Source organism: Danio rerio, chromosome 13 (assembly GCF_049306965.1).
Source record: "Danio rerio strain Tuebingen ecotype United States chromosome 13, GRCz12tu, whole genome shotgun sequence".
In the NCBI taxonomy this organism is placed as follows: Eukaryota; Metazoa; Chordata; class Actinopteri; order Cypriniformes; family Danionidae; genus Danio; species Danio rerio.
The window spans coordinates 39,792,501-39,812,959 of record NC_133188.1 but is presented as its reverse complement, the minus strand read 5'-3'; the positions used below and the strand labels follow the sequence as shown (position 1 = coordinate 39,812,959).

Genomic DNA, 20,459 nt, shown 5'->3' with positions numbered 1-20,459 from the left:
ACTGGTATTTGTTTGATATTTTGTTGATAGTTTCATTGCAGGTTGACATTACTATGTCATATCTTCATGCACGAACAACTCTTTCTTTACACAGGAAGTCACCTCAGATGGACCTCTGAAGTAGTGTGTGACTCTGATTATTCATTTATTCTCTCATTACGTTAATATGGCCCCCTTCTTTCTCTGCAGATATTGTTGGTACGGCCCGTCCCGATGAGAAGGCCATCATGACCTACGTTTCTAGCTTCTACCATGCCTTCTCCGGGGCGCAGAAGGTATCGCAGGGCACCCCGTCCCAATATCATATCAACGTCTACACTCTACCTTATACGTCCCTCCCTTCACTTGGTTTCTGCCCGCTGGTTTTTGGGTAGCTGTGTTTACTGGTTGTTCGTGGATTACCCATTTACTACTTTCCTAACAGTCCTCCTCTCTTTGACTCTTTGCAGTGCTAAGCTCCGCCCCTCAGGGCTCATGCTCCTCCCACAGTTGCATGAGTCTTTTCACCTGTTGCATGAAGGGAAATTAAGTCTTACAATGAAGGCATGAGTGTGTCTCCAATTCAGTCTTCTAATCGAATTATGCCAACAGCGGCTATGTTTCCATCCCAAGTCATAATTAAAATCTTGCATAAAATATTTTAAAATTGAAATTAAACATAATTTCCCTCCCGTGTTCAAGAGAATAAAAATAGGAAAATAGCGAAAATTATTTATAAGAGGAAAATCAAAAAGTGGCAAGTAATTGGTAAATGCCAAGTTATGAATTTATTTTATGTGAAGAATTAAAATAATGCATAAAATCCTTGCAAAATCAACCGCTGTTTCCTTTTCATGTGTTTACAAGAATAAAAATAGAGAAATTGCAGAAAATAGTGAAAATATCTATAAGAGGACAATCTAAAAATAACGATAAGAGGAAAATTAAAAAATATCGATTAGAGAAAAGTCGGAAAATAGAAAAATATCGTTAAGGAGGGAAATCATAAAATATTGATTAGAGGAAAATCATAAAGAATAGATAAGAGGAAAATTGTAAAATATCGTTAAGAGAAAAATCTGAAAATATTGATGAGAATAAAATCGAAAAATATCTTTTCAAGGAAAATCGGAAAATATCAATTAGAGGAAAATCGGAAAATAATGATGAGGAAAATAATGATTGGAGAAAAATCATAAAAAATATTGATAAGAGTAAAATCATAAAATAACGATGAGAGTAAAACTGGAAAATATTAAAAAGAGTAAAATTGGAAAACATTAATGAGACGAAAATTGGAAAATATCAATAAGAGAAAAATCTGAAAATATTGACAAGAGAAAAATCTAAAAAATATCAACAAGAGGAAAATCAGAAATTAGGGATAAGAGGAAAATTATAAAATAACGAGTAATCAGTAAGTCCCGAGTTGTGAATTTATTTTATGTGCAGAATTAAAATATTGTATAAAATTTTGGCAAAATTTAACACTGTTTCCTTCCCATGTGCTCAAGAGAAAACAAATCAGAAAAATAAGAGAAAATAGCCAGAATTAAAATCAGAAAATCGGAAAATAGTGGAAAAATGCAAAAAATACTGATAAGAGACGAAAATTTGAAAATATTGAGTAATCAGTTAATGCCAAGTTGTGAATTTATTTTATGTGCAGAATTCAAATATTGCATGAAATATTTGCAAAATTAAAAACCTTTTTTTCCCCATGTTTAAGAGAATAGGAAAATAGTGAGAGTAAAAATCTGAAAATCTGAAAGTATCAGAAAATAGCGAAAATATCGATAAGAGGAAAATATCGATAAGAGGAAAATAACGATAAGAGGAAAATCGGAAAATAACGATAAGCGATAACTATACAAAATCCGATTATTATTAAAACAACTATAAAGAATGATTGAAACAACATTTAAGCGGTGTTTGAGGTTTTCCTCGCCAACCTATTGAGGCAAAATTGCTCAACTTATTTTTAGTTGATAAATATATTTTCACAGTAGTTTATATCTTTTGGATTAAACATTTATCCAACTCAACTGTGCACATTTGTTTATTATACATATTTTTACAATGAACGTGCATCTTTTTGTTTCCATTCAACGTTTAATTAAATTTTTTTTTGCTTGACATTCTAAAATCCATAAAATAGATGTATGGAAACATGGCTAATGAGGCTTGCTGGAGACCTCTTCATGCATTCATTTCTGTAGAGCTGTGCCCTCGTTTGCCTTTGTGTCTATGCAGTCTTTTACTCTGTGCTTTTTTTCTCCTCCTCCTTTTCTCTCCCTGTTCCTGCTCCCTCTTTCCCTGGGCAGATATCGTTAGTACGTTGCGTCCCGATGAAAAGGCCGTCATGACGTATGTGTCATGTTACTACCACGCCTTCTCAGGCAAACAGAAGGTGAGCGCAGACCCACATCAGCCAGTCAGGACACACATCATCACAAACCCAGACAGATCTAGAAAGTCAATCAGAGCTTTGCTTTTATTTGATAAATTGGAACTAGAATAGGTTATATGGAAATAATAAGAGCAAACTGAAGGTTTCTAAACACTTAAAGACACAGTTTGAAACCAGAAAGAAAAATAAAATCACCATTTATTCGCCAAGGTCCGAACTTTTTTTTCTGTTGAACACAAAAGAAGATATTTTGAGGAATGGCAGAAACTAATGGCATATACAGTAGAAAAATAAATAATATGGAAGTCAATGGCTACCTACCGCCTTCCAACATACTTCAAAATACCTTCTTTTGTGTTCAACACGAGACAGAAACGTATAAAAGGTTTAAAACAAGTGCATTTTTGGGGTGAGTTATCCCTTTAATGTAATATTATCTACAAGTAAAGTTTTAAAAGTCATTTTTAAAGATTTGATAAATACAGTTAAGCATATAAAAGGTTTATTAGGGTCAAATCAGTTTCTGATCAATTCACTTACGGGTCAAAAGCCTGTCTGCTCTTTTGAAGATGTCACTGACCGGTCAAAACCTACTCTTTGACTTCATTGTAAATTCTCACTCATTTTTTGTTTGGCTGGGATTTTTCTTTCTTTGGAAACAGTCAGCTCTGGCTGTTTCCAAGACAACCCTGCTGTAGTATTATATAACACACCTTGCTCTGTTTCAGCACATCTGCACACACACAAACACACACACACACATACACACACACACACACACACACACACACACACACACACACACACACACACACACACACACACACACACACACACACACACCACAGAGCTCTTGAACTTCTTTACATTTTAAAATGCCTAAAATTCTGCAGCAGACATCCCTGGAACAGTGAATCATTCTATTGCTAATAAAAGAATATGTTCATGTGTCATATTTACACTACCTACAAAAGTCTTGTCGCCTATCCAAGTTTTTGGAACAATGCAATGACACTAATAACATATTAATAAAGCTGTCTGGAACGACAAAGAAAGCATTCTTGCAGGACTCCCAGAGTTCATCGAGATTCTTTGGATTCATCTTCAATGCCTCCTCCATCTTACCCCGGACATGCTCAACAATATTCATGTCTAGTGACTGGGCTGGCCAATCCTGGAGCACCTTGACCTTCTTTGATTTTTGGTCTTCCAGGAGGCTGAAGTATGAGAAGGAGCGCTATCTTGCTTTAGAATTTGCCCTCTCCTGTGGTTTATAATGTAACGGGCAGCACAAATGTCTTGATACCTCAGGCTGTTGATGTTGCCATTCACTCTGCAGATCTCTTGCACGTCCCCATACTGAATGTAGCCCCAAACCATGATTTTTCCTTCACCAAACTTGATTGATTTCTGTTAGAATTTTGGGCCCAGGCGGGTTCCAAAAGGTCTTCTGCAGTATTTGTGCTGATTGGGATGCAGTTCAACAGATGATTCATCAGAAAAATCTACCTTCTGCCACTTTTCCAAATGATCAACTTGAATCAAGTTATCATTTGTTGCTCTTACGACTGGGATCAACAACAAGACTTTTGTCAGGTAGTGGAGTTTGCCCAGTGTGCTACTTTAGAGTCAGTAGTCATTTCTTTTTAGATTGAATAAAATTATATAGAATTATGAATCTTTAAGAAACACATGAACCTCTAAAAACCTTGAGCCAGAAGCCACATCTTAAAGAGGCATATACAACAAAAGCATACACAGGCTTTTTAATGTGGCTTAAATGTATATGTATTCACAATGTTCTTGCATAATCTTCCTTACCTGGCAAAAATATATCAAATATTTTAATTATGTCTTGGAAATGAAAGCAATTAATTTACATGTTGCCACACTAAGCAAAACATTTTTAGTGTTCAGTACATTCTTATCACTAAAATCAGATTAATAATAGACAGACTTTGTATTTTCCCCATTTCCTCAGATTTATCGAGTACCTCACAATTTGAGTCGTTCATGTAGACTAGGCATTCAGAATCTAACTTGTTGTATCTGCTTCTGTTTAAGCTGACTGATTCAGTAATAATTCATTCAGAGGCAGCAAGTTTCTTTTCTGATGGGGTGAAAGTTACTACATGGTTGTGCTGATTCATCACATCCAGCTGGGTTTCCTCAACTGTGTGTGAGCATTTCTGAGCTGATGACTAACATCCCTCAGTAAATACATGCTGGGTGTGTGTTCTCGGCTCAACCAGATCCTGTCTGCTCTTATAAGGCACGAGTCAGACTGTAAACCCAACAAAGTGTTCTGCTTTCAGAAACACTTCCTCTGACACACCCACATCCACACCCACTGTTGCTGTGTGCAACATCAGGATGTTATGAATAACTCAACGTGGTACAACAACTGTATCAGTGGACAGCTGGTTTTGGAGTTGAACACAGGTTTAAGAATGAATATGATGACCTGTTTAGTCTACTTGGACAAAACAAAACCACTTATTTTTACATGATTTGAAGGACAAAATGTTTTTTTTTTTCATTCAAATGTTAAAATATTTATAGAACCATTATGTGTGTTTTTTAAAATATTTTTTATATTTTAAAAACTATATTTCATAAAATAGAGATAAGGCATAAGCAATTTATGCCTTAGTTTGTTGTAAATACCGGCCCACTGAAAAAAAAAAAAAACTTTAAACCAACTTTTAAAAAATCACTGTAATTTGAACAGCTAAAATGTTTAGTTTTGTAGTTTTAGTTTTTATTTCAGCTCAAACATTACATTTGATTTATTTATGTATTAATATTATTTTTTAAATGTAATAACTAAATTTATTACAGTAATTTATAAATGTCTTTAATCATTTATACATTGATTTTATCATTTATTTACACATTTCCCTCAAATTATAGTATTAACTTGGTCGAATATGAAAATCGAAATCCTTTGTTTGGTCACATTTTATTTTGATGGTATGTTTGATGAATTTAAGTTATATTGCATCTACATGCCAACTAATTCTTTCTAGATTATAAGTAGACTGTTAGGTTGGTGTTAGGGTTAGTGTAAGTTGACATGAACTTGCAAAGTTTCTTATAGTCAGTTCAATAGGAGAAGTATCAACAGATATTAAGCAGACAGTCTTCTACTACTCAAATGGACCGTCAAAATAAAGTGTTACTACTTATTATTATTATTCTGGCCAAGGCAAAAAAATACATTTAATCAAAGGTAAACTATTGTTTTCATAAAACCTGAATTAATTGAATTACTTTGGTTCAACAAAGTAAAATTGTACTATGGACTATGATACTATAATAAAACATATAATATTAGGCTGTGCTATTGCTAGTTATTTAACTTTCAAGATAAAATATTTGAGTTAAGACTACTGATGCTTTCTGTATGGCCATAAATGTCACACAAGAGTGTAATCAATCTCAATCAATTAGAAACCTTTTTATGTGGTCACATGACACCAAAGCAGCTAGTTTAAGTAAAAATACTACTTTAAGAAAAACTAGTAGTTGTTTTAAGGCAAATTGAAACCATATTATTTTCACCTAATCCAATGTGAAGATGTACATTGAATGAAGGACACAGTAGTTTAATTTTTTAAGTGTATGACTTTACATATAGGGGCTATTTGTAAACTTCAGAAACCCTTATTAGAAACACTGGTGCCTATTAAGTGATCTCCAGCAAATTGTATTTTTTTTTTGGTCAATCTTTGGTCAAATAGTGTTTTGATTATTAAGTACATTTGAGACTTTACTGACATTGCAGAATGGCTTTTGGGCAGAGGTGATCTCATATAAATTTATAGAGTAATAAAATGTTGGATTGTGCCGGAGAAAAACATCCTAAGACGTCCTAGGAAGTTGGGGATGCCACTAGTTTCACTAAAATCTTTTGATTAAACATTAATAAAGTAATTATTAAGTAAAAACTCTTTTAGCCCCTTTAAAAGCACTTCATTAAAAGAGTTTATTAAATTAGGTCAGCCAAAAATGAAAAAAGAGATTATTTTCTTACCCTTTACTGGTTTAAAACCTTTATTTACCTCATCATTTATTTTCCCTCTTTGAGTTTCTTTCTTCTGGTGAGCACAAAATAATGTATTTTGGAAAATGCTCAATATTTTTCAGATATATTTAAAAAAAAATGCTCGCCTATTAACTTCCATAGTAATTGTACTACTACTATAGGAGTTGATGGGTGCCAGCAATCAGCATTCTTCAAACTACAGTATCTCCTTTTGTGTTCAACAGAAGAAAGTAACTCATAAAGAGGAATAATAAATGATGAAATAATTGTCCTTTTTGGTTGAACTATCCTTTAAAATGTTTTAATATTCTTATTTTCAACACTGAAGTACAAAAAATAAAATTGATATAAGCCAAGACACAAAAACATAATTGTGTGTGTGTGTGTGTGTGTTTGTATTTTTTTAACTGGATCTTTTGAAATTAGATACTTACAGTATGCATTGTATTTTTATTGCGATCTTTAAGCAGAAATTGTGAGAGAAAATCAAAGTTAGAAAGTTTAGAAAATTAGAAAGTTTTTCTCAATAAAACAAAAAAACTAACTTTCTGTCTACTATTGATCAGCATTATGCACCAAAAGCAACATTTATAAGATGTTCACAATACCGAAAACGCTTCCTAAGCTCTGGCTGTTTCTGACAACGCAACACTGAGCTTATCATTATTTTCTCCTCTTCCTTTCTGGCTTTTAGACTTGCAATTCACTTCCCTACCCTTACACCCCCCTTCAAAAATATACACATGTATAATGAAACACACTGCAGGGTTATATGATATTGACAGAGCAGCTGATTGCTTTGGGTAATGGTAATAAATGGACTTCAACACACACACACACACACACACACACACAAACAGAGCCTTAATAGTGTTTTCAAGGCTCTGATAAGGTTTCCACAGAAAGAGAAGCAGATTCACTGTGTGCTTTACTCCCTTCAGGCCGAAACGGCAGCCAATCGGATCTGCAAAGTGCTGGCTGTCAATCAGGAGAACGAGCAGCTGATGGAGGACTATGAGAAACTAGCCAGTGATGTGAGCACAGTCATTCATTCCTGTTCACTCCTCTTCACTCCCATCCTTCTCTCCTGTCGTCTCCTCGTCTGTGCTCATTTAGGGACAGTTTCAGTCATTTAAACTGCTTTCACAAGTACAGGAAGTTTTGTACTGCTGATGTTTAGGTCAAACAGTTCAATGGAATAATAATAAGTAAATGATTAATATATATGTATTCAATCGCTAATGGCACTTTGAATGTAAATGCAATTTAAATGTTAAATAAAATGTGTCTGAATAAATGTTCATTTTAGTTTTGTCATCTAAACTGATGACATTTCTTCTAAAGTTAAAATAAAAGTAGTTTTTAAAGCCTTTGGTATAAAATAATTGAAAACAAAATGTTTCATGTTAATTTCTAGACATCACGATTCATAGATTTTTCTTTAGAAATGTTAAGAAATCAATATTTGGTGGAAAACCCTGACAACAATCACAACATATGATGAAAGCGACTGTTATTCTGACTAAATTTTAAGTTAAATAAATAAATTTAAAAAATTACCTAAATTACTTTATTACTTTATATTACTTAATTATTATTTAAAATTTTTATTTAATTTTGTATTTTTGTTTTTACATTTTTAATAACATTTTGAAATGTGGAGGTGTTCTTATAGCATTTTTAATTTTTACTCAGTCCCATAACTTACAAATTCATTTTATTAGATCCATTTCATCTGTTTAGTTCCCCGTAAATGTATCTGTAATAATTCAATATATACTTTAATTACAAATACTTTAGTTGATCCAGGTTATTGACTGAAATTACACAATGACTCTAAAAGTCTTAAAATATTATGTAAATAATTTGGGTAACCTGTATATAGACCACTTCAATGTGGTCATGTCATTGGCCAGTGAAAATTTCCTGCTTGTTATCAAACTATTTTAAATCTGTAACAAGAGGCAATTCAATCATAACTTGATGTTACAACAGCTATCCTTACATTATTTATCAATATGTGGAACTATTTGGACTCTTAGAAGCTTTGGAAATGTAAAATTGAAAACAGGCAACGTCAGGACCATTGTTATTGTTTACATCCCTCAAAATGGTCTGTTATTCTTCATAAAACCATCAAAAGTTCTGATTCTCATTATCTCTTTTATCTCTATCTCCTTTATTTCATTCCGTCTGCTCCAAATTGATCCCTTTTCCCCCCCTCCTTTTGTTGTTTCCTTCCCCTTTTCCTGTCTCTGTCTTGCTCTGGCTCTCTTCAGCTCCTGGAGTGGATTCGCAGAACCATCCCGTGGTTGGAGAACCGCGTCCCAGAGAACACCATGCAGGCCATGCAGCAGAAGCTGGAGGATTTCCGGGACTACAGACGACTTCACAAACCACCCAAAGTTCAGGAAAAATGCCAGCTGGAGATCAACTTCAACACACTGCAGACCAAACTGCGTCTCAGCAACCGGCCAGCGTTCATGCCTTCGGAGGGAAAGATGGTCTCGGTTAGCAACTTGTCTAATTTCAGAGCACCCAAGTGAAATCATTTGATTTGTAATATTTGCAACCCAGGCTCATTATTGATATGTACCCCTGTATACATTTCTTTAGAGCGCCAAATACATCCCAGGAGGATTTTTTTTTGCAATTGTTTTCTCGAATGCACTAGAGGCCACTGTGTACGCTTTTTTAGATCTCAAATTACTCTTGCGAGTGCCATTCATGCCTGCTGTTCTTGCGCAAGTCCACCAGAGGGTGCTTTCGACTGGCTGACTAACTGAACGAACAACCGACCAAGCGATCTCCCCACCCACCCCCTTCCCTAAATCCAACTGATAGTGTTTTTAAAAGCACAAATTGAACCAATCACCCCCTTTCCTAAAAACCCAACCGACATTGTTTTCAGAAGTCATCCAGAAAAAGATAAGCCCTTGCAGCCGCCTGATTTTTACCATGTTTTCAGATCTTACCAAGTCCTCACCCTGTTATTTACATGTTAATTTTATTTTTTGCCTTTTGTTTTTGCCTTTTGTTTTTGTTTTACCTGCTTTCTGGAACCGTTCTTCGCCATACTCAAACCCAGTCGTCGCCATTGACTCCGCTTTGCATCTCAAGGCCGCAGATGTACATGGCAAGCTAACTGGGCAAACTGGTAACAGTGTAAAAGCCATTCACAGGGAAGTAAGCAGTCGATTGGTAGCACAAAAAGAAACAGAAGCCATCGGCGGTGTCATAATGCCCTGTATTGTTCGTTTTGAAGCAGCCATACATACCGCTGGCTACATAATTTGCGCTCTCCAGATATGCATACGGGGGTGCTTTTCATAATGAGCCTGTGTTGCAAATTTGTCAGTATATATTCTGAATAATCTAAATTTATAGGACATCTCCAATTCATGGGGACGTCTGGAGGGGGCAGAGAAGGGTTATGAAGAGTGGCTGCTCAATGAGATCCGCAGACTTGAGAGACTCGATCATCTTGCTGAGAAATTCCGCCAAAAAGCTGCCATTCACGAGGCCTGGACTGACGGTAACTGAGACTGAGAAGCACATGGGTAGTTGACAAACATGTAGTTTTTTTGTGTGTGTGCAAAATATCATTTTTTAAGAAAAATTTATGAATAATAAACAAGTAGAGCTATGTATCTTTATTTGTTGGACACTTTTCTTCATATAGTGCTATTTATTTTATATAGAAGTATGAATAGTATTTTTTTCTCCCTGATTTGTTGGAGTTGTTGGATATTTTTAATAAATCTGGGTGCAAACGACAACAAAACTAAGTTTTATAGTGGTTCCAAAAAAGTTATATGTACTTCATGGGCTTCACAGTTTGCTTCAGTCACATGATCTTGAATAGGGTGCTACAACTAATTGAGGTTTTCTGTGGGATTGGCTTTTTAAAATGAACATATTCTCATGGCAGCATGATGGCGCAGTGGGTAGCACAATCACCTCACAGCAAAAAGATCGCTGGTTTGAGCCCCGGCTGGGTCAGTTGGCATTTCTGTGTGGAGTAATTTAGCGTACCCAATTCGCCTATACTGCATATCTTTGAACTGTGGGGGAAACTGGAGCCCACGGAGGAAACCCACGCCAACACAAACTCCACACAGAAACGCCAACTGACCCAGCTGAGGCTCAAACCAGAGACCTTCTTGCTGTGAGGAGATAGTGCTACCCACTGCGCCACCGTACAACCTCACGGTACATTTTATAACAAGAAAACCAAGAAAGACAATGGAAAGGTTTAACCATTTACTGCATTTTTAAATGAAGTCATTATTAATTATATTCATTTTTGTCGTTTTGTCACATCAACAGCCCACATCTACAGTTAAAGTTAGAATTATTAGCTCCGCTGTAAATTTTTCTCCAATTTCTGTTCTCCAAATAAAGATTTTTTCAACACATTTCTAAAAATAAGTTTTAATTTCTAATTTATAAACTAATTATTAGTAAACTAAACTCTCTAAACTAAAAATTTGTTATAAACTCATTTCTAATTACTGATTTCTTTTATCTTTGCTATGATGACAGCACATAATATTTTACTAGATATCTTTCAACATGCTAGTATTCAGCTTATAGTAGCCCCTTTCACACAGTGATACCGGTAAATATCTGGAAAATTTCCGGAACGACTTTATCGGTATTTTCAAAAAGGACCTGTTTACACATACAACCTTTCCGGAAAATTGCCGGCAATGCAAAAGGTCTGTATGTGTGAAAGGGGCTAATGACATTTAAAGGCTTAACAAGGTTAATTAGGCGGGTTAGGGTAATTAGGCAAGTCGTTGTATAAAAATGGTTTGTTCTGTAGACTATCGAGAAAATATTGCTTAAGGGGGCTAATAATATTAACCTTAAAATGGTTTTTAAAAAAATTTTAAACTGCTTTTATTCTGGCCAAAATAAAAGAAATGAGACTTTCTCCAGAAAAAAAGAATATAGGAAATACTGTAAAAAAAAAACCTTGCTCTGTTAAACATAATTTGGGAAATATTTGAAAAAGAAAGGAAAACTCACAGGGGGCTATAAATTCTGACTTCAGTTTTATGTAGAAAACAGTTGAGAGCCTTATTCATGTGAAGATCTGGCTGATCTTTGCTGCTCCCTGTAGGTAAAGAGGAGATGTTGCAGCACAAAGACTTTGAGACGGCGTCACTGTCCGAGATCAAGGCTCTGCTGAAGAAACACGAGGCCTTTGAGAGCGACCTCGCAGCTCATCAGGACAGAGTGGAGCAGATCGCTGCCATCGCTCAGGAGCTCAAGTCAGTCAAACACACGGAAAACTGATCCAGACACTGATTCTTGCTGTAAACGATTTACTCTTTGACTGAACACACAGAACATTTGATCTGCAGCTTACTGAACATCATCTGTGATCTTTTGCTGAAGTAGTTTAATACTCTCTCTCTCTCTCTCTCTCTCTCTCTGCAGTGAGCTGGAGTATTACGACTCTCCCAGTGTAAATGCTCGCTGTCAGCGCATCTGTGATCAGTGGGATTCGCTGGGAGTGTTAACTCAGAAACGCAGTGAGGCCTTGCAGGTGATACAGCCCTTCATATTCCAGCATTAAATTCATTCTTTCTAAAAAGCGAATGGTCTTTTTTTTAAACGGCAGTGCACTCACGTGTGTCTCACCACTGTGTCTTTCCTCAGAGAACTGAGAAACTGTTGGAAACTATTGATCAGCTTTACCTGGAGTTCGCCAAAAGAGCAGCGCCCTTTAATAACTGGATGGAGGGAGCAATGGAGGACCTGCAGGACACTTTTATAGTCCACACCATTGAGGAAATACAGGTGCTGTACACTTGTCTGTCTGTCTGCCTGTCTGTGTATCATCTGTCTGTCAATCTGTCTAGCATCTATTTGTCTTACTGTCTGTGTATCTATCATCTGTCTGGCTGTCTATCAACTGTTTGTCTGTTTGTCTTACTGTCTGTCTATCTATCTATCTATCTATCTATCTATCTATCTATCTATCTATCTATCTATCTATCTATCTATCTATCTATCTATCTATCTATCTATCTATCTATCTATCTATCTATCTATCTATCTATCTATCTATCTATCTATTTGTCTGTCTGTCTGTCTGTCTGTCTGTCTGTCTGTCTGTCTGTCTGTCTGTCTGTCTGTCTGTCCGTCCGTCCGTCCGTCTGTCTGTCTGTCCGTCCGTCCGTCCGTCCGTCCGTCCGTCCGTCCATATCCATCCATATCCATCCATCCATCCATCCATCCACCAATCCATCCACCTACAGTGTCTGTCTGTCTGTCTGTCTGTTTGTCTGTCTGTCTATCTATATATAAATTTTGAAAATGTGCATAAAATACATGCTAAAATGATAAAAATGTGTGTTAATAGACAGAAAAACCATGTTGTTTTGGTCATTCTAAAACGCCTCAACCGTTTCAGTATTAGTGTTATGATATTATTAATGACCTCCAGAACTGTCAAGAGCATCTGTGCTTCATGTCTCATGGCCTCAAACGCCCCCAGGCGTTCATTGTGTTTCGGCAACGTCTTCTGAGGTTAAAGTCATATACTAAATAAAAAAAGATTCATGCAGCTTCTTCAACTGCAGCAAATTCTGTTTTCACTGTTGATTTTTAGGCACCACACAATCAGGAAGTGACTATTTTATTCTTTTTGACCCCATAATCTATCCTTACGTTAGCTTCTTTATTATGGTCTGTCTGTCTAATCTGGAAAAGTAAATCATTTATTTGGGTTCAATTATACATTTTGTGATACTTGTGAGATATATTTCAATTACACATTTCATTTTTATGAACATATTTTAATCGTTACAATGTATGTAAAACATTAAAAGGTTTAAACCAAAAACCTTACTAATTTAACATTTGAACAGAATTATCTCTTTGGTCTACCCATGCGTCCATCCTTCCATCCATCTGGTAGATTTCAAATGTGACTGTAAAGTGTGACGGTGCATTTCACAGAAAACTTAATGTCAGATGGAAAATGTAAAAGTTACTGAGGCAGATAATGTTTTATAAAGTTATAACACATCTCCTTGTGTGTGTGTGTGTGTGTGTGTGTGTGTGTGTGTGTGTGTGTGTGTGTGTGTGTGTGTGTGTGTGTGTGTCTGTGTGTGTGTTGCAGGGTCTCAGCACAGCCCATGAGCAGTTTAAAGCCACACTGCCTGAGGCAGATAAGGAGCGACAGGCCATCCTGGGCATCCATAATGAAATTGCTAAAATTGTGCAGACATACCACGTCAACATGGCTGGCCAAAACCCCTACACCACCATCAACCCCCAGGAGATCAATGCCAAGTGGGATAAGGTTTGAGCACTGTTCTGCTTCACAAAACACAAAACACAAGAGAAAAGGGACTTTACAGACACATATTTTATACAGTTGAAGTCAGAATTATCAGCCTCCCTGTATATTTTCCCCCCAGGTACTGTTTACACATTTCTAACTGTTTACATATTTCTATTTTCTACTGTGAAAAATTCCTTGCTCTGTTAAACACCATCTGGGAAATATTTGAAAAAGAAAAAAATAATATTTCTACTGTATATAATAAAAATAATACTTCAACTGTATATAATTGTACTGTGTTGAAAAAAAAAAGATGCCAGGAAAGATGCTCATTTCTTCTTCACACTGCTTTCCTATCAGGTGAGGCAGTTGGTGCCCCAGAGAGATCAGGCCCTGATAGAGGAACACGCTCGTCAGCAGAATAATGAGAGGCTGCGCAGACAGTTTGCTAATCAGGCTAATGTTATCGGGCCCTGGATCCAGACCAAGATGGAGGTGAGACATGAGCTAAAGGGACAGAAAATGAAATGCATTGTCTTATGGTTTTTTCAGAGAACTCAGGAAAAGATGTCAAAAACAGACTTGATGATTGGCTTATATTCATAGTCTCACATGTAGAGTTAGCTTGCACTTGCATAAGAATGCACTGATTTGATCAGAAGTGAAATTGCTGTCATTTTGTAATGTTCCAAAATATTTATATTTGAAATAAATGCTGTGCTTTTGTCTTCATCAAAGTATCCTTAGGGAACAAAAATGGCTTTTATTGAAATAATAAGCAGTATAACTTATTTATAGGCACTATTATTTCTGAAAGATCAAGTTACACTGCCGACTGTGGTCAGTAGGATTTTGAAATGTTTTAAAATAAGCTTCTCCTGCTAACCAAGGCTGCATTTATTTCATCAAAATACAGTACAATTAGTAAAACTGTGAAATGTTATTGCACTATAAAATAACTGTTCAAAAGTAGTTTATCATTTAATTAAAAAAAGATTTTCTGTGATTTTAAAATACTTTTTTTTAGCTTTGTTACTCCAGTCTTCAGAGTCACATGATTGTTCAGAAATCACTCTAATATTAATAAGCATTAATGGTAATAGTAATGAAAGCATTAATGACTGGACTGGAGTAGTAATTTCATTTGAAACTACATACAATAAAAAAGCAGTTATTTAAAATTTAAGAAATAATAATATATAATTATATATAATAAATAATTTATATTATTATTTTTTTTACATTTAATAAATGCCTCCTTGATAAACAGAAAAAAAAGAAAAAAAACTGACCCCAAACTTTTGACCAGTAGTGTATATTACAATTAACACAGATAAATTGTAATAATATCTTTATGCAGGACAGTAGCCAAGCAACATCACACTCTGCAATAACAATAATAATAATTATAATGAGGCCTATATCTTTACAAATAACAACCATCTTCAATTAATTCTTAATTTTGTCCAAAACATTTGCTTTTCTTTTGCTATAATAAATGCTTAATATATTTTACTGTTTTGTGCATTCGGCTTAAGCTGCTTTCAGTGTTTCTTTGTTTTTTTTCAGAGTATTGTGAATATTTTCTTTCATGGATAGAGTCATTAATGCTGTTAGTGCATTTGCTCTACGCAAAATAAAAAATAAAAATTACAGCCACAATTACAGCCTCCAAAACTTTTTGCATGAACTTTTTTATCACATAATACATTCCTGATACTTTACATTATAATTGCCTTCATAAATCACCCAGTTGAATAATTCTGATGTTGAAATATTTGTTTAACTAATTTAAATGAAGACAACGGTAAAACAGTATAAATTTTGTATTAGGAAATAGGAACTGATTAAAAATAAAATAATTAAATCTTAATTGATACAACATTCATAAAGGATTTAACTGTTTTAGCAATAACAGTACTAATGTTGACAAAAATCACATGATTGTTAAAAAAATATTTGTGGTATTAGATGGAAAGATCAGAGAAGCCTGTATAGTAAACCATGGTCGGCAATGTGTGTAATTTACCTGTGATACCTGTGATCCGATCGACTAAAACTCCTTTTTCATAAAAAAATAGATCAATCAAAAAGGCGTTCAATTTTTCACAATGACAAAAAAAAATAACATGGATGGAACATAGAACGAGCCTGGTTTAAAAATGTAAAGAGTACAAAGCACAGATATTTGTGTAAAAATGTAAGAAGAACAAGTAGTGGAGTAAAGTACTGATACCAGAAAAATCCACTTAAGTACAGTAACTGAGTATTTGTACTTTGTTACTTCCCATCTCTGGTTCTTGATTAGCTATAATTCTACTCAAAGTTCCTACGGGATGAACTAAACTAAAGCTGAACTTGTGAATGATGTGACTATTGCAAATGATCACATTGCGATAACGATGCTGAAATGATAGATTGTGCCGCCCTAATGTGCTCCAATTGTTTTCTAATGTTCTCTGTACAGGAAATCGGCCGAATCTCTATTGAGATGCACGGGACTTTGGAGGATCAGCTGACCCACCTGCGTCAGTACGAAAAGAGCATTGTAAACTACAAACCAAAGATCGACCAGCTGGAGGGGGACCATCAGCTAATACAGGAAGCACTTATATTTGACAATAAACACACTAACTACACCATGGAGGTACAGTACACACACACACACACACAATCTCACTTTCAATCCTCATAATGCATTAGTGTGTTCCTGACGTCTCTTTCCTTCCTCCAGCACATCCGTGTGGGTTGGGAGCAGCTCCTCACCACCATCGCTCGCACCATTAATGAGATTGAAAACCAGATCCTGACACGTGACGCCAAAGGCATCAGCCAGGAGCAAATGAATGAGTTCAGAGCCTCGTTCAACCACTTCGACCGAGTCAGTATCATGAGAACACACAGTTTTGCACCATTACGAGTAGTCGGACGTCTTAGTCAATAACTCCATCACTTAATCTGAGTTGGAACCAACATGAAGTGACTTTTTTTAAAATTGGTTGCTGTGACACTTTAGCACTTTAAGTTAGCGTTTTAACTCTTTCCCTGCCAGCATTTTTGATGAATTTCACCGAAATCGCTTATCAAATATATTTTATGCATATACAAACATTTTATTCATTCATTCATTTTCCTTCGGCTTGGTCCCTCATTATATTCGGAGGATGCAGCCTCTGAAATGAGACACAGCTAGCTATCGTCCGTGACACCCCCGCCCCGCTCCAGCCTCTGGTAACAGGCCGGGTCCGTTACCCCGATCTGTTCCGGTACCTCAAAATTCACAAGTTAAGCACTGCATATAATATAACAAAAGTAAGAACTAAGTGTCTGCTTTTAAGCAGAAAATTTGTTCATGTTTAATCACCACATCAGCACAGATAGGTTTAATCAGAAAAAGAATAATTCTGACAAAAAAACAAGAAAATGTATATATATATATATATTTTTAAAGTAGTGCACTTTTAAGATATAACACACACACAAACATATAACTTCGTCCACATCAAAACAGGGTGTCCGCTGGGTCTTAAAAAGTCTTAAATTCAATGAAATATTGTGCTGTGTGTCTTAAATTATTTTAAACAGGTCTTCATTTTCCTCTGTCCAAGTAAAGCTACCCAATCGAGCCAACATCCATCCAATCACCTACAATCCATCTTAATAAAATCATGTAAAGAAAACTAAAAACAATTACAGTTCTTCTTAATCATAACAGAGCCATTTATGCCTTTACGTTATCTTCCATTCATACAAAAACTATTTACAGAAGTTAAGGGCGAGTAGACATAACATTTTTAAACAGACATGAAACTTAACCTCTTAATGCCCCAGGTGTTTTTTACATGTATTTTTTATTTCTCTTTGCTATTTGGGCTCATTGGAATCTAATTAAAATAAAACATAGGAATCATTTCTTGATATGATGTACTTTTAGAGAAAAATGATGTCCATATATGTGGACTCATGGTCTGAGTTTACATAGGACACTTTTTCCTGACTGTTTTTTAATTCATATATAACATATACATTTTTTGAACATGTTTTGACTATCGGAGAGTAAAAACAAATTTTTTTTTGCCCCTTTTGGACAGTTAAAATAGTGTTTGGGACATTCCATATGCTGCAAGATAGTTGCAGGATGACACGGTATGTCTGTAACAAAATATAAAACATTCAAAGTATTTTAAATAGCCACTCAAGAGCTAAATTGTGCTGTTCACGTATGCTAAAGGTTAAGGTTTTATAAAAGAAATGCATTAGGTTGAACAGGAGTTATACTCAGTCAATTTGGACCAAAAGCCAGCAAATATATATTTTAGATTACTTATGTAATTACCTCCACAATAAATATACTTTTAACAATGTTAAACTAGTAATTTAAAAAAAGTAATATTATGTTGAAAGTAGTGTATACAACTAGAGTTTTCTTATTTTGACATTAAGGTATGTCACTAAGAAATAACATTATTACATGTTTTTGTGGCTTGCAAAAAAAAGCAATTGACCCAACCAGACCATTAGAAATAATCATCAGTGTTTAGCCCTGTATAAGTCTAGAATTTAATTCATAATGGTCATAAAAGGGTCTTAAAAAGTCTTAAATTTGACTTGCAAGAAGTCTTGATAAAGAAGGGAGTAAGCCAAAGGAAAGTTGTATAACTCTTTATTTTTACATGCGATCTGACCTTAATTGAGAGCTTCCCTTACTGTAATATACCTAAAACACGGACATGGGGAAAGAGTTACAGGTTTGATAAAAGTAGAGCTGCATGATTAATCATTAAAAGACCGCCATCTTGATGCAAACACCTATGATATCTTATTCCTAAATGACGATTCTGCAATATCAAAATGATATAAACACTAATAAGGTAAGGTCACAGTCAAAAAGATTAAGTTACCCTAAAATAACTGTTAAAATAAAGATTGCCGTTATATAGCAGGTGTCATGACGTTACTGTTAAAACATTTATTCGTCACCAAATCCTATTCATTTAAGCGATTTCTGAAAAATGCAGATTCATCCAGTAATGAAACGAGAAGTCAATTTGATTGAGTCGTTAAATAATTTACTTTGACAATACAAACAAATCTGAATTCACATTTTATCAAAACATACAGGCTGCTGTTGTTTAGGTTTCTATTCAGAAAACATGTGTGAACCATAACCTCAGATTTAAGCCAAATCAAAATAATGGTTATTCTCAATTTTCCGCTTGTTAAGTCGTGACGTATCATTGACGTATGGATTACTGTTTCCGGGTCCAAGCCTCTACTCATTTGAATAGAGAAAATATTAGTTTATGACTATCACACATTAAAGTGAATTTTATATAAAATCATAGTGTACACAACAGTCTCTGGACTTGCTGCATCACAGACATCAATACTTTAACAATAAAAAAAATAAAAAAAAGAATCCCTTTCTAGGTTTCGGATATTAGGCATGGATATATATATATATATATATATATATATATATATATATATATATATATATATATATATATATATATATATATATATATATATATAGCAATCGTGATTTAAGAAAGTATTACATCGCTTTGTAAACAGTTATTATTACCATTTGTTGAGTCTCCCTATACAGTTTGATAGAGTGCTTGGATCTGTAAGCCATTCGCGTGACGTTTCTCTTAACAAGCGGATTCCAGAATCATGCAGTTCTATCAGGAAGTAGAATTTATTGAATTGTGAATCAAAGAAATTCACCAGGTGAATGATTAAAATATACAAGCAGGGCCTAAAAATAACATTTTACCACAGCTGTATTGATGGCTTCACTAAATTTACTGGCCATATAAAGTAAAACTGTACATTATTGGTGTAAAAATCAGACATAAACAAATCTAATTACAACTTATATTAATCTTACTAACATATAACTAAAGAAATATTTATAATCATTAGTCAAACGTATTAAGAAAATAACACAAATCCTATTCAAATGTAAAGTATTTCTTAATATTATTTAGTAATATAACATTATTAATATTATTTAAAGATTATTATTAAATGCTTTGTTTCTTTACTTTAAAAAGCTGTCTTTTGACCTACTTACTGTTAAGGTACAAGAAATATTTTATTTATTTACAACAGATTTAAAAACCATTGTAATTACAAGTTGTTGCATGTAAAATTTTTTATGCATTTTCCATTTGACAAGTGTTCCTGTTAGGCCCTGTAAAGTATATTTATAATTGTGCATTTATATATTTTTATACATTTATTTTATATTTCATATCAATGCATTTGTATAATTGACCTGATTTGCATACAGTTGAATTACACTAAGCATCACCCACACAAGCCCCAGATTACACGCTGCCACGCTGAAAGCTAACGCTGCTAAAAACACTAAAAACCCACACAGAAACCTTAACAGCATTAAAAACCCACAGTTAACTGAGCACAGATCATGTCAGATGTGTCCTCACGATCACTAGCCCTGCTCACACAACAGTGTGTGCTAACGGTTGTGCACTTTTCTCTTGTCTTGTGTGTTTGTTTGTGTTGTTCACTTCTGCATGGACCCTGTTCACCCCTCCACACGTGTGCATGCCAATCCCTCACCCTTCACATGCGTGTCCCGCATGCCCACGGCTCTGCCACCCAGGACCACTCGGGCACTCTGGGCGCTGAGGAGTTCAAAGCCTGCCTTATCAGTCTGGGCTTCGATATCGGGAACGACGCTCAGG

The 20,459-nt window shown here is 34.9% G+C and overlaps 1 protein-coding gene across 8 annotated transcripts in view; it reads left to right on the top strand.

The window, feature by feature from the left end:
- Positions 1-20,459, top strand: part of actn1 (actinin, alpha 1) — a 70,753-nt gene that overhangs the window by 44,541 nt on the left and 5,753 nt on the right. For 3 of the 8 annotated variants that reach the window (NM_001168286.2, XM_068212864.2, XM_068212865.2), the window contains exons 8-19: positions 190-275; positions 7,379-7,471; positions 8,717-8,947; positions 9,825-9,972; positions 11,566-11,716; positions 11,886-11,994; positions 12,108-12,248; positions 13,576-13,758; positions 14,101-14,235; positions 16,208-16,387; positions 16,475-16,621; positions 20,378-20,458. In NM_001168286.2, the coding sequence (NP_001161758.1) occupies positions 190-275; positions 7,379-7,471; positions 8,717-8,947; positions 9,825-9,972; positions 11,566-11,716; positions 11,886-11,994; positions 12,108-12,248; positions 13,576-13,758; positions 14,101-14,235; positions 16,208-16,387; positions 16,475-16,621; positions 20,378-20,458 (1,685 nt within the window). Of the gene's footprint in view, positions 1-189; positions 276-2,303; positions 2,390-7,378; positions 7,472-8,716; positions 8,948-9,824; positions 9,973-11,565; positions 11,717-11,885; positions 11,995-12,107; positions 12,249-13,575; positions 13,759-14,100; positions 14,236-16,207; positions 16,388-16,474; positions 16,622-20,377; position 20,459 lie in introns of all 8 variants that reach the window. The other 5 variants (XR_012388578.1, XM_009307475.5, XM_073919620.1 and 2 more) reach the window with 4 other exon arrangements.